The sequence below is a fragment of the Chiloscyllium plagiosum genome, unplaced genomic scaffold, assembly GCF_037043375.1.
Source record: "Chiloscyllium plagiosum isolate Xiang-an unplaced genomic scaffold, Cpla_swu_hap1 HiC_scaffold_41, whole genome shotgun sequence".
Lineage (NCBI taxonomy): Eukaryota > Metazoa > Chordata > Chondrichthyes > Orectolobiformes > Hemiscylliidae > Chiloscyllium > Chiloscyllium plagiosum.
In genome coordinates, this window is record NW_028270179.1 from 43,443,514 (window position 1) to 43,456,531 (window position 13,018).

General features: G+C 51.8%; 1 protein-coding gene across 1 annotated transcript in view; it reads left to right on the top strand.

The window, feature by feature from the left end:
• LOC148138269 (integrin alpha-M-like) overlaps positions 1 to 13,018 on the top strand; it is a 167,406-nt gene that overhangs the window by 39,464 nt on the left and 114,924 nt on the right. The window contains exons 6-7 of the mRNA XM_087981841.1: positions 5,107 to 5,237; positions 5,420 to 5,565. Of these exons, the coding sequence (XP_087837967.1) occupies positions 5,107 to 5,237; positions 5,420 to 5,565 (277 nt within the window). The remainder of the gene's footprint in view (positions 1 to 5,106; positions 5,238 to 5,419; positions 5,566 to 13,018) is intronic.

Genomic DNA, 13,018 nt, shown 5'->3' on the forward strand with positions numbered 1-13,018 from the left:
TCTCTCTGTCTCTCTCTCTGTCCCTCTCTCTCTCTCTGTCCCTCTCTCTCTCTGTCCCTCTCTCTGTCCCTCTCTCCCTCTCTCTGTCTCTCTCTCTCTGTCCCTCTCTCTCTCTGTCCCTCTCTCTGTCTCTCTCTCTGTCCCTCTCTCTCTCTCTGTCCCTCTCTCTGTCCCTGTCTCTCTCCCTCTCTCTGTCACTCTCTCTCTCTCTCTGTCCCTCTCTCTCTGTCCCTCTCTCTGTCTCTCTCTCTGTCCCTCTCTCTCTCTGTCCCTCTCTCCCTGTCCCTCTCTCTGTCCCTCTCTCAATCCCTCTCTCTGTCCCTCTCTCTCTCTCTGTCCCTCTCTCTGTCCCTCTCTCTCTCTCTCTCTCTCTCTCTCTGTCCCTCTCTCTGTCCCTCTCTCTGTCTCTCTCTCTCTCTGTCCCTCTCTCTGTCTCTCTCTCTCTCTGTCTCTCTCTCTCTCTGTCCCTCTCTCTCTCTCTCTCTCTGTCCCTCTCTTTCTCTCTCTCTCTCTCTCTCTGTCCCTCTCTCTCTCCCTCTCTCTGTTCCCCTCTCTCTCTCTCTGTGTCCCTCTCTCTGTCCCTCTCTCTGTCCCTCTCTCTGTCTCTCTCTCTGTCTCTCTCTCCATGTCTCTCTCTCTCTGTCTCTCTCTCTCTCCCTCTCTCAGTCCCTCTCTCTGTCCCTCTCTCTCCCTCTCCCTCTCTCTCTCTGTCCCTCTCTCTGTCCCTCTCTCTGTCTCTCTCTCTCTGTGTCTCTCTCTGTCTCTCTCTCTGTCTCTCTCTCTCTGTGTCTCTCTCTGTCTCTCTCTCTGTCCCTCTCTCTGTCTCTCTCTCTCTGTCCCTCTCTCTCTCTGTCCCTCTCTCTGTCTCTCTCTCTGTCCCTCTTTCTCTCTCTGTCCCTCTCTCTCTGTCCCTCTCTCTGTCCCTCTCTCTCTCTCTCTGTCCCTCTCTCTCTCTGTCCCTCTCTCTCTGTCTCTCTCTCTGTCCCTCTCTCAATCTCTCTCTCTGTCCCTCTCTCTCTCTCTGTCCCTCTCTCTGTCTCTCTCTCTCTGTCCCTCTCTCTGTCTCTCTCTCTCTCTCTGTCCCTCTCTCTGTCCCTCTCTCTGTCTCTCTCTCTCTCTGTCCCTCTCTCTGTCCCTCTCTCTGTCTCTCTCTCTCTGTGTCTCTCTCTGTCTCTCTCTCTGTCCCTCTCTCTGTCTCTCTCTCTCTGTGTCTCTCTCTGTCTCTGTCTCTCTGTCTCTCTCTCTCTGTCCCTCTCTCTGTCCCTCTCTCTGTCTCTCTCTCTCTCTCTGTCCCTCTCTCTGTCCCTCTCTCTGTCTCTCTCTCTCTCTCTGTCTCTCTCTCTGTCCCTCTCTCTGTCCCCCTCTCTCTCTCTCTCTCTCTGTCTCTCTCTCTCTGTCCCTCTCTCTGTCTCTCTCTCTCTCTGTCCCTCTCTCTCTCCCTCTCTTTGTCCCTCTCTCTCTCTCTGTCTATCTCTTCCTCTCTCTGTCTCTCTCTCTGTCTCTCTCTCTCTCTGTCCCTCTCTCTGTCCCTCTCTCTGTCCCTCTCTCTCTCCCTCTCTTTGTCCCTCTCTCTCTCTCTGTCTATCTCTTCCTCTCTCTGTCTCTCTCTCTGTCTCTCTCTCTCTCTGTCCCTCTCTCTGTCCCTCTCTCTGTCCCTCTCTCTGTCCCTCTCTCTGTCCCTCTCTCTCTCTCTCTCTCTAGTGTGTTCACAGCTTCCCTGTAGTGAGGTATCCAAGACAGGACACCTTACTGCAGGGGAGGTCTAACAAGGTCGTGTGCATGGAGAAAGTGAGGACCGCAGATGCTGGAGGTCAGAATCGAGAGTGTGTTGCTGGAAAAGCGCAGCAGGTCGAGCAGTTTCCAAGGAGCAGGAGAATCGACGTTTCGGGCGTCACCAGGTCTCTCCTGCTCCTCGGATGCTGCCTGAACTGGCTGTGCTTTTCCAGCAACACACTCGCAACTCCGAAATCAAAGCCAGTAATCCACTTACCTTCCCCACTCCCTGGGGAATTTCGATGTTATGTCCATGTGATTTGTGCACGAGGACTTTCATATCCCTCTATTCCATAACTTCCTGCAGTCTTTCCCTCTGCCTAATAGTTAGCACCTCTATACTTCCTGTAATAACCTCACGTTTCCCGACACCATATTCCACTCGCTTAACCTGTTTATACGGGTCTGCAGACACTGTCGCCCCCATCGCTTCCCTCCCAATTACTTTTGTGTCCCCTACAATCCTGGTGATTGTGGATACCCTTTCCTATCCAACCCGTTCATATACATTAACACACACACACTCACACTCACACACACACACACTCACAGAGATAGACACACACACACCGAAACACTGACACACACACTGACACACACAGACACACACACACACACACACTCACACACAGACACACACACACACCGACACACACACACTGACACACACTGACACACACACACACACACCGACACACACACACTCACACACACTGACACACACAGACACACTGACACACACACACACACACTCACACAGACACACACAGACACACACACAGACAGACACACACAGACACACCGACACACACACACACACACACACACTCACACACTGACACACTGACACACACACACACCGACACTCATACAGACACACACACACACACATACACAGACACACTCACACACTGACACACTGACACACACACACACCGACACTCATACAGACACACACACACACTCACACACTGACACACTGACACACACACACACCGACACTCATACAGACACACACACACACATACACAGACACACTCACACACTGACACACTGACACACACACACACCGACACTCATACAGACACACACACATACACAGACACACACACACACCGACACACGCACACAGACACATTGACACACACACAGAGACACACCGACACACACACAGACACACACACACAGACACACACACACACCGACACACTGACACACACACACTCTGACACACACACACACAAACACACAGACACACACACACAGAAACACACACTCACACACACACAGACACACACACACACTGACACATACACACAGACATGCACTGACACGCACACACACTGACATACACACACTGACACACACAGACACACTGACACTGACACACACACACAGACATACAGACACACACTGACACACACACAGACACACCCACACACACACCCACACACATACACACAGACACACACACACTGATACACACACACGCACTGACACATACACACAGACATACACTGACATGCACACACACTGACATACACACACACTGACATACACACACACTGACACGCACACACTGACACACACACAACACACACACACAGACACACAGACACACACAGACACACAGACACACACAGACACACACAGACACACACACACACTGACACACACACACAACACCCACACACAACACGCAGGAACACGCAGTGATGAAGGTGTCTGGGAAGCTGGCCTGCATAGTGAGAGGATCTGAGTACAGGTGTAGGGATGCGTTGCTGCAGTTGTAGACAGCACGAGACCACCCCCTGGGGGAAGCTGTGTACAGTGTGGGAGCTCCTTATCTGAGGGAGGGGGTTCTGGTTAATGACGGTGTGCACGGAACGTTTCGCAGGCTGACTCCTGGGATGGCAGGACATGCATGAAGAGAGCCTGCATCAGTTAGAACTGTATGCATAGGACATAAACATTCCAGCACTGTGCAGGCCCTTCGGCCCTCGATGTTTCACCGACCCGAGGAACCAATCTGAAGCCCATCTAACCCACACTATTCCATTTTCATGCAGATGTCTCCCCAGTGACCATCTAAATGCCCTTTAATGTTGGCGGGACTACTAATGTTACAGGCAGGGCGTTCCACACCCCTATCACTGTCTGAGCAAAAAAAACCTACCTCCAACATCTGTCCTGTATCTACCACCCCTCAATTTAAAGCTCAGGCTGGCTCTCACCATCGGAGGAAAAAGCCTCTCCCTGCCTAACCCTCTGATTATCTCGGATGTCTCAATTAAGTCGCCTCTCAACCTTCCTTCTAAGGAAAACAGCCTCAAGTCCCTCAGCCTTTCCTCGCAAGACCTTCCCTCCGCACCAGGCAACATCCTGGTAAATCCCCTTTGCAAGCCTTCCTCTAATTAGATTAGATTAGATTACAGTGTGGAAACAGGCCCTTCGGCCCAACAAGTCCACACCGACCCGCCGAAGCCAAGTCCACCCATGCCCCTACATTGACCCCTTTAACCTAACACTATGGGGCAATTTAGCGTGGCCAATTCACCCTGACCCTGCACATCTTTGTGACTGTGGGAGCAATCCCACGCAGACACGGGGGGAGAACGTGCAAACTCCACACAGTCAGTCGCCCCGAGGCGGGAATTGAACCCGGGTCCCTGGCGCTGTGAGGCAGCAGTGCTAACCGCTGCGCCACCCTGCCGCCCACTACTTAATGCGGTGACTGTACGCCAAGTGCGGCCGTATCAGAGTTGTGTACAGCTGCTGCGTGAGCTCATGGCTCCGGAAAGGCGACCCCTCTCCCAATAAAAGCTAACGCAGTGTATGCCTTCTTAACAACCCCGTCATCCTGGGAGGCAACTTTCAGGGATCTATGTGCGTGGGCACAGGGAACTCTCTGCTCACCTACACTGCCTAAAGCCTTGGCATTAGCCCGGTACTCTGCATTCCTGTTATTCACCGGGAATTTTACTGAATGAGGGGGTGGATTTTTTTTCCTGATGACCTGGGGGAGTCCAATACAAAGGAGGGGGGAGCTCACAGTCGAAAAGCTATGGGGTAGGACAGAGACGCGGAGGGGTGTGTTCAGCCAATGAGTGGGGATGCTGTGGAGTTCTCAGACACACAAAGCAGGGGGTCGGGGGGTGGGGGGGGGTTTGAGAAGGACTTGGATGCAGGTTTAAGGAGGAGGGGGGGGGGAAGATGAGAATTGACATGCCAAAACCGGATTGTACGGGGGGTGAGGGGGGTGGCTCGTGAAGCAGGCCGTGACGGCATCCACTCAGAGACCCTCCCATTTCTCACCCCCCCCCCCCTTCGCAGTGTGTCCCAAGGTCTTGGTGGACATCGCCTTCCTCATTGACGGTTCTGGCAGCGTGGACGGGTGGGACTTCCGACGGATGAAGGACTTCATCAAGGCGATCATGAGGAAATTCCGGAACGCCGAGACGCAGGTGACGAGGAAGGCCGACCACGCTATGGAGCGCGTGTTCCCCACAACCCGGGGACGCGAAGCCCCTACCCGCCCGCTCAGTTGCGGAGGGGGGGCCCCCAGACGTGGGCTCCCATCGCGTTCCAGCAATGTCAGGGACAAGGGGTGGGTGGTGTTGAAAGCATCTACCTTTTGTGCTTACAGATGGCGCTAGCTCAATTCAGCCACTACTCGCAGACAGAGTTCACCTTCAACAATTACAACCAAGCTTCGGACAAGGAAAGACTGGTCGATACAATTAGTCAAATCCAGGGAGGGACAAATACCCCAGATGGGATCAACTACGTCACGTAAGGACTGGTGCTGGGACGAAAATAACGCCCCCCCCCCCCCTCTGTTCACAACATCCTGTGGTTACACAGTGCAGCAGACACCTGGATCACGTACACACCCCCAGCCCCTACACCCCCCTCCCTATCTCTGTAACCCCCCTACACCCCCCTCCCCATCTCTGTAACCCCCCTGCACCCCCTCCCTATCTCTGTAACCCCCTACACCCCCTCCCTATCTCTGTAACCCCCTACACCCCCTCCCTATCTCTGTAACCCCCCTACACCCCCCTCCCCATCTCTGTAACCCCCCTACACCCCCTCCCTCTCTCTGTAACCCCCTACACCCCCCTCCCTATCTCTGTAACCCCCCTACACCCCCCTCCCCATCTCTGTAACCCCCCTACACCCCCTCCCTATCTCTGTAACCCCCCTACACCCCCCTCCCTATCTCTGTAACCCCCCTACACCCCCTCCCTATCTCTGTAACTCCCTACACCCCCCTCCCCATCTCTGTAACCCCCTCCCTATCTCTGTAACCCCCTACACCCCCTCCCTATCTCTGTAACCCCCCTACACCCCCTCCCTATCTCTGTAACTCCCTACACCCCCCTCCCTATCTCTGTAACTCCCTACACCCCCCTCCCTATCTCTGTAACCCCCCTACACCCCCCTCCCTATCTCTGTAACTCCCTACACCCCCCTCCCTATCTCTGTAACTCCCTACACCCCCCTCCCTATCTCTGTAACCCCCTACACCCCCTCCCTATCTCTGTAACCCCCCTACACCCCCCTCCCTATCTCTGTAACTCCCTACACCCCCTCCCTATCTCTGTAACCCCCTACACCCCCTCCCTATCTCTGTAACCCCCCTACACCCCCCTCCCTATCTCTGTAACTCCCTACACCCCCCTCCCTATCTCTGTAACTCCCTACACCCCCCTCCCTATCTCTGTAACCCCCTACACCCCCTCCCTATCTCTGTAACCCCCCTACACCCCCCTCCCTATCTCTGTAACTCCCTACGCCCCCTCCCTATCTCTGTAACCCCCTACACCCCCTCCCTATCTCTGTAACCCCCCTACATACCCTCCCCATCTCTGTAACCCCCTACACCCCCTCCCTATCTCTGTAACCCCCTACACCCCCTCCCTATCTCTGTAACCCCCCTACACCCCCCTCCCTATCTCTGTAACCCCCCTACACCCCCTCCCTATCTCTGTAACCCCCTACACCCCCTCCCTATCCCTGTAACCCCCCTACACCTCCCTCCCTATCTCTGTAACCCCCCTACACCCCCCTCCCTATCTCTGTAACCCCCCTACACCCCCCTCCCCATCTCTGTAACCCCCCTACACCCCCCTCCCTATCTCTGTAACCCCCTACACCCCCTCCCTATCTCTGTAACCCCCCTACACCCCCTCCCTACCTCTGTAACCCCCCTACACCCCCTCCCTATCTCTGTAACTCCCTACACCCCCCTCCCTATCTCAGTAACCCCCTACACCCCCTCCCTATCTCTGTAACCCCCCTACACCCCCCTCCCCATCTCTGTAACCCCCCTACACCCCCTCCCTATCTCTGTAACTCCCTACACCCCCTCCCTATCTCTGTAACCCCCTACACCCCCTCCCTATCTCTGTAACCCCCCTACACCTCCCTCCCCATCTCTGTAACCCCCTACACCCCCCTCCCTATCTCTGTAACCCCCTACACCCCCCTCCCTATCTCTGTAACCCCCTACACCCCCCTCCCTATCTTTGTAACCCCCCTACACCTCCCTCCCCATCTCTGTAACCCCCTACACCCCCCTCCCTATCTCTGTAACCCCCTACACCCCCCCTCCCTATCTCTGTAACCCCCCTACACCCCCCTCCCCATCTCTGTAACCCCCTACACCCCCCTCCCTATCTCTGTAACCCCCCTACACCTCCCTCCCCATCTCTGTAACCCCCTACACCCCCTCCCTATCTCTGTAACCCCCTACACCCCCTCCCTATCTCTGTAACCCTATACACCCCCTCCCTATCTCTGTAACCCCCTACACCCCCTCCCTATCTTTGTAACCCCCTACACCCCCCTCCCTATCTCTGTAACCCCCCTACACCCCCTCCCTATCTCTGTAACCCCCTACACCCCCCTCCCTATCTCTGTAACCCCCTACACCCCCTCCCTATCTCTGTAACCCCCCTACACCCCCTCCCTATCTCTGTAACCCTATACACCCCCTCCCTATCTCTGTAACCCCCTACACCCCCTCCCTATCTTTGTAACCCCCTACACCCCCCTCCCTATCTCTGTAACCCCCCTACACCCCCTCCCTATCTCTGTAACCCCCTACACCCCCCTCCCTATCTCTGTAACCCCCTACACCCCCTCCCTATCTCTGTAACCCCCTACACCCCCTCCCTATCTCTGTAACCCCCTACACCCCCTCCCTATCTCTGTAACCCCCCTACACCCCCTGCCTATCTCTGTAACCCCCTACACCCCCTCCCTATCTCTGTAACCCCCTACACCCCCCTCCCTATCTCTGTAACCCCCCTACACCCCCTCCCTATCTCTGTAACCCCCCTACACCCCCTGCCTATCTCTGTAACCCCCAACACCCCCTCCCTATCTCTGTAACCCCCTACACCCCCTCCCTATCTCTGTAACCCCCCTACACCCCCTCCCTATCTCTGTAACCCCCCTACACCCCCTCCCTATCTCTGTAACCCCCCCACACCCGCTCCCTATCTCTGTAACCCCCCTACACCCCCTGCCTATCTCTGTAACCCCCTACACCCCCTCCCTATCTCTGTAACCCCCCTACACCCCCTCCCTATCTCTGTAACCCCCCTACACCCCCTGCCTATCTCTGTAACCCCCCTACACCCCCTCCCTATCCCTGTAACCCCCCTACACCCCCTCCCTATCTCTGTAACCCCCCTACACCCCCTCCCTATCTCTGTAACCCCCCTACACCCCCTCCCTATCTCTGTAACCCCCCTACACCCCCTCCCTATCTCTGTAACTCCCTACACCCCCTCCCTATCTCTGTAACCCCCCTACACCCCCTCCCTATCTCTGTAACCCCCCTACACCCCCTCCCTATCTCTGTAACTCCCTACACCCCCTCCCTATCTCTGTAACCCCCCTACACCCCCTGCCTATCTCTGTAACCCCCTCTAGTTTGAGTGTTGCTGCCTGGAATCTGGTGTGTGTGAGAGTGCAGAGCAGTGTGTGTGTGTGTGAGAGAGTGTATGTATGCGAGAGAGAGTGTGCTGCAGAGTGAGAGCGATAGAGTGGATGCGAGTGTGCATGAGAGAGACAGTATGAGAAAGAGAATGTATGTTTGGGAGAGAGTGTGTGTGAGAGAGTGTGTGTGTGTGAGAGAGAGAGAGAGAGAACGTGTGTGCATGAAAGAAAGGCTTGATTGAGTTTGTGAACATATGTGAATATATATCAGTGTGTGTGCTTTGTGCACGTGTATGTGTGTGAGAGAGTGCGCGCGTGTGTATATCTGTGTGAGAGAATGTGGGTGGTGGTGAGTGTGCGTCTGTGACTATCGGGGTTATTGTGTGAGGGCGTGGGTTTTGGCAGAATACTGTGTGTGCAATTTTGAGTGGTTGTGAAGATCTGAGTGTGTAGGATATTGAGTGTGGAGTGACTGGGTGTGTGAGATGTTGAGTGTGTAGTGACTGGGTGTGTGTGATATTGAGTGTGTAGTGACTGGGTGTGTGAGATGTTGAGTGTGTAGTGACAGGGTGTGTGTGATATTGAGTGTGTACTGACTGGGTGTGTGTGTGATATTGAGTGTGTAGTGACTGGGTGTGTGTGATATTGAGTGTGTAGTGACAGGGTGTGTGTGATATTGAGTGTGTAGTGGCTGGGTGTGTGTGATATTGAGTGTGTAGTGACTGGGTATGTGTGATATTGAGTGTGTAGTGGCTGGGTGTGTGTGATATTGAGTGTGTAGTGACTGGGTGTGTGTGATATTGAGTGTGTAGTGACTGGGTATGTGGGATATTGAGTGTGTAGTGGCTGGGTGTGTGTGTGATATTGAGTGTGTACTGACTGGGTGTGTGTGATATTGAGTGTGTAGTGACTGGGTGTGTGTGATATTGAGTGTGTATTGACTGGGTGTGTGTGATATTGTGTGTGTAGTGACAGGGTGTGTGTGATATTGAGTGTGCAGTGACTGGGTGTGTGTGATATTGAGTGTGTATTGACTGGGTGTGTGTGATATTGAGTGTGTAGTGACTAGGTGTGTTTGATTTTGAGTGTGTATTGACTGGGTGTGTGTGATATTGAGTGTGTACTGACTGGGTGTGTGTGATATTGAGTGTGTAGTGACTGGGTGTGTAGGATATTGGGTGTGTGTGATATTGAGTGTGTAGTGACTGGGTGTGTGTGATATTGAGTGTGTAGTGACTGGGTGTGTGTGATATTGAGTGTGTATTGACTGGGTGTGTAGGATATTGAGTGTGCAGTGACTGGGTGTGTTTGATATTGAGTGTGTAGTGACTGGGTGTGTGTGATATTGAGTGTGTAGTGACTGGGTGTGTGTGATATTGAGTGTGCAGTGACTGGGTGTGTGTGATATTGAGTGTGTAGTGACTGGGTGTGTGTGATATTGAGTGTGTAGTGACTGGGTGTGTGTGATATTGAGTGTGTAGTGACTGGGTGTGTAGGATATTGAGTGTGTGTGATATTGAGTGTGTAGTGACTGGGTGTGTGTGATATTGAGTGTGTAGTGACTGGGTGTGTAGGATATTGAGTGTGTACTGACTGGGTTTGTGTGATATTGAGTGTGTAGTGACTGGGTGTGTGTGATATTGAGTGTGCAGTGACTGGGTGTGTAGGATATTGAGTGTGTGTGATATTGAGTGTGTAGTGACTGGGTGTGTGTGATATTGAGTGTGTAGTGACTGGGTGTGTGTGATATTGAGTGTGCAGTGACTGGGTGTGTAGGATATTGAGTGTGTGTGATATTGAGTGTGTAGTGACTGGGTGTGTGTGATATTGAGTGTGTACTGACTGGGTGTGTGTGATATTGAGTGTGTAGTGACTGGGTGTGTGTGATATTGAGTGTGCAGTGACTGGGTGTGTAGGATATTGAGTGTGTGTGATATTGAGTGTGTAGTGACTGGGTGTGTGTGATATTGAGTGTGTAGTGACTGGGTGTGTGTGATATTGAGTGTGTAGTGACTCGGTGTGTGTGATATTGAGTGTGTAGTGACTGGGTGTGTGTGATATTGAGTGTGTAGTGACTGGGTGTGTAGGATATTGAGTGTGTGTGATATTGAGTGTGTAGTGACTGGGTGTGTGTGATATTGAGTGTGTAGTGACTGGGTGTGTGTGATATTGAGTGTGTAGTGACTCGGTGTGTGTGATATTGAGTGTGTAGTGACTGGGTGTGTGTGATATTGAGTGTGTATTGACTGGGTATGTGGGATATTGAGTGTGTAGTGACTAGGTGTGTTTGATATTGAGTGTGTAGTGACTGGGTATGTGGGATATTGAGTGTGTAGTGACTAGGTGTGTTTGATATTGAGTGTGTAAAGACTGGGTATGTGGGATATTGAGTGTGTAGTGACTAGGTGTGTTTGATATTGAGTGTGTATTGACTGGGTGTGTGGGATATTGAGTGTGTAGTGACTGGGTGTGTTTGATTTTGAGTGTGTATTGACTGGGTGTGTGTGATATTGAGTGTGTAGTGACTGGGTGTGTGGGATATTGAGTGTGCAGTGACAGGGTATGTGGAATATTGAGTGTGTAGTGACTGGGTGTGTGTGATATTGAGTGTGTAGTGACTGGGTATGTGGGATATTGCGTGTGTAGTGACTAGGTGTGTGTGATATTGAGTGTGTATTGACTGGGTATGTGGGATATTGAGTGTGTAGTGACTAGGTGTGTTTGATTTTGAGTGTGTATTGACTGGGCATGTGGGATATTGAGTGTGTAGTGACTAGGTGTGTTTGATTTTGAGTGTGTATTGACTGGGTATGTGGGATATTGAGTGTGTAGTGACTGGGTGTGTGTGATATTGAGTGTGTATTGACTGAGTATGTGGGATATTGAGTGTGTATTGACTGGGTATGTGGGATATTGAGTGTGTAGTGACTAGGTGTGTTTGATTTTGAGTGTGTATTGACTGGGTGTGTGAGATGTTGAGTGTGTAGTGACTAGGTGTGTGGGATATTGAGTGTGTATTGACTGGGTATGTGGGATATTGAGTGTGTAGTGACTGGGTGTGTGTGATATTGAGTGTGTATTGACTGGGTATGTGGGATATTGAGTGTGTAGTGACTGGGTATGTGGGATATTGAGTGTGTAGTGACTAGGTGTGTTTGATTTTGAGTGTGTATTGACTGGGTGTGTGAGATGTTGAGTGTGTAGTGACTAGGTGTGTTTGATATTGAGTGTGTATTGACTGGGTATGTGGGATATTGAGTGTGTAGTGACTGGGTGTGTGTCTGATATTGAGTGTGTATTGACTGGGTATGTGGGATATTGAGTGTGTAGTGACTGGGTGTGTGTCTGATATTGAGTGTGTATTGACTAGAAGTGTGGGATTTTGAGTAGGTATTGAATGGGTATTTAAACGTATGTGGGTTATGGACCGTGTAATGAATGGGTGTGTGAGAGTGTATTGGATATTGAGTGTGTAATGACTAGGTGTGTGGGATATTGAGTGTGTAGTGAATGGTTGTGTCAGACTATGTGTGATATAGAGTGTGTAAGGAATGGGGGTGTAAGAGAGTGTGGGATATTTGGTGTGTAATGACCAGGTGTGTGGGATATTGAGTGTGTAATGAACGGGTGTGTGAGTGTGTGTCTGATATTGAGGGTGTAATGAAGGGGTGTGTGAGAGTGTGGGGTTATTGAGTATGTGATAAATGCGTGTGTAAAAATGTATGGGATAATGAGTGTGTAAGGAATGGATATGTGAAAGAATGTGGGGTATTGAATGTGTAAGGAATGGGTGTGTGAGAGTGTGTGTCATATTGAGTGAGTATTAACCAGGTGTGAGAGTGTGTGGGACATTGAGTGAGTATTAACCTTGAGTGGGAGTGTGTGTGATATTGAGTGAGTATTAACCGGGTTTGAGTTGGATATTGAGTGAGTATTAACTGGGTGTGGGAGTGTGTGAGATATGGAGTGAGTATTAACCGGGTGTGGGAGTGTGTGAGATATGGAGTGAGTATTAACCGGGTGTGGGAGTGTGTGGGATATTGAGTGAGTATTAACCGGGTGTGGGAGTGTGTGCGATATGGAGTGAGTATTAACCGGGTGTGGGATATTGAGTGAGTATTAACTGGGTGTGGGAGAGTGGGATATTGAATCAGTATTAACTGGGTGTGGGAGAGTGGGATATTGAGTCAGTATTAACCGGGTGTGGGATATTGAGTGAGTATTAACCGGGTGTGGGACTGTGTGGGATATTGAGTGAGTGTTAACTGGGTGTGAGAGTGTGTGAGATATTGAG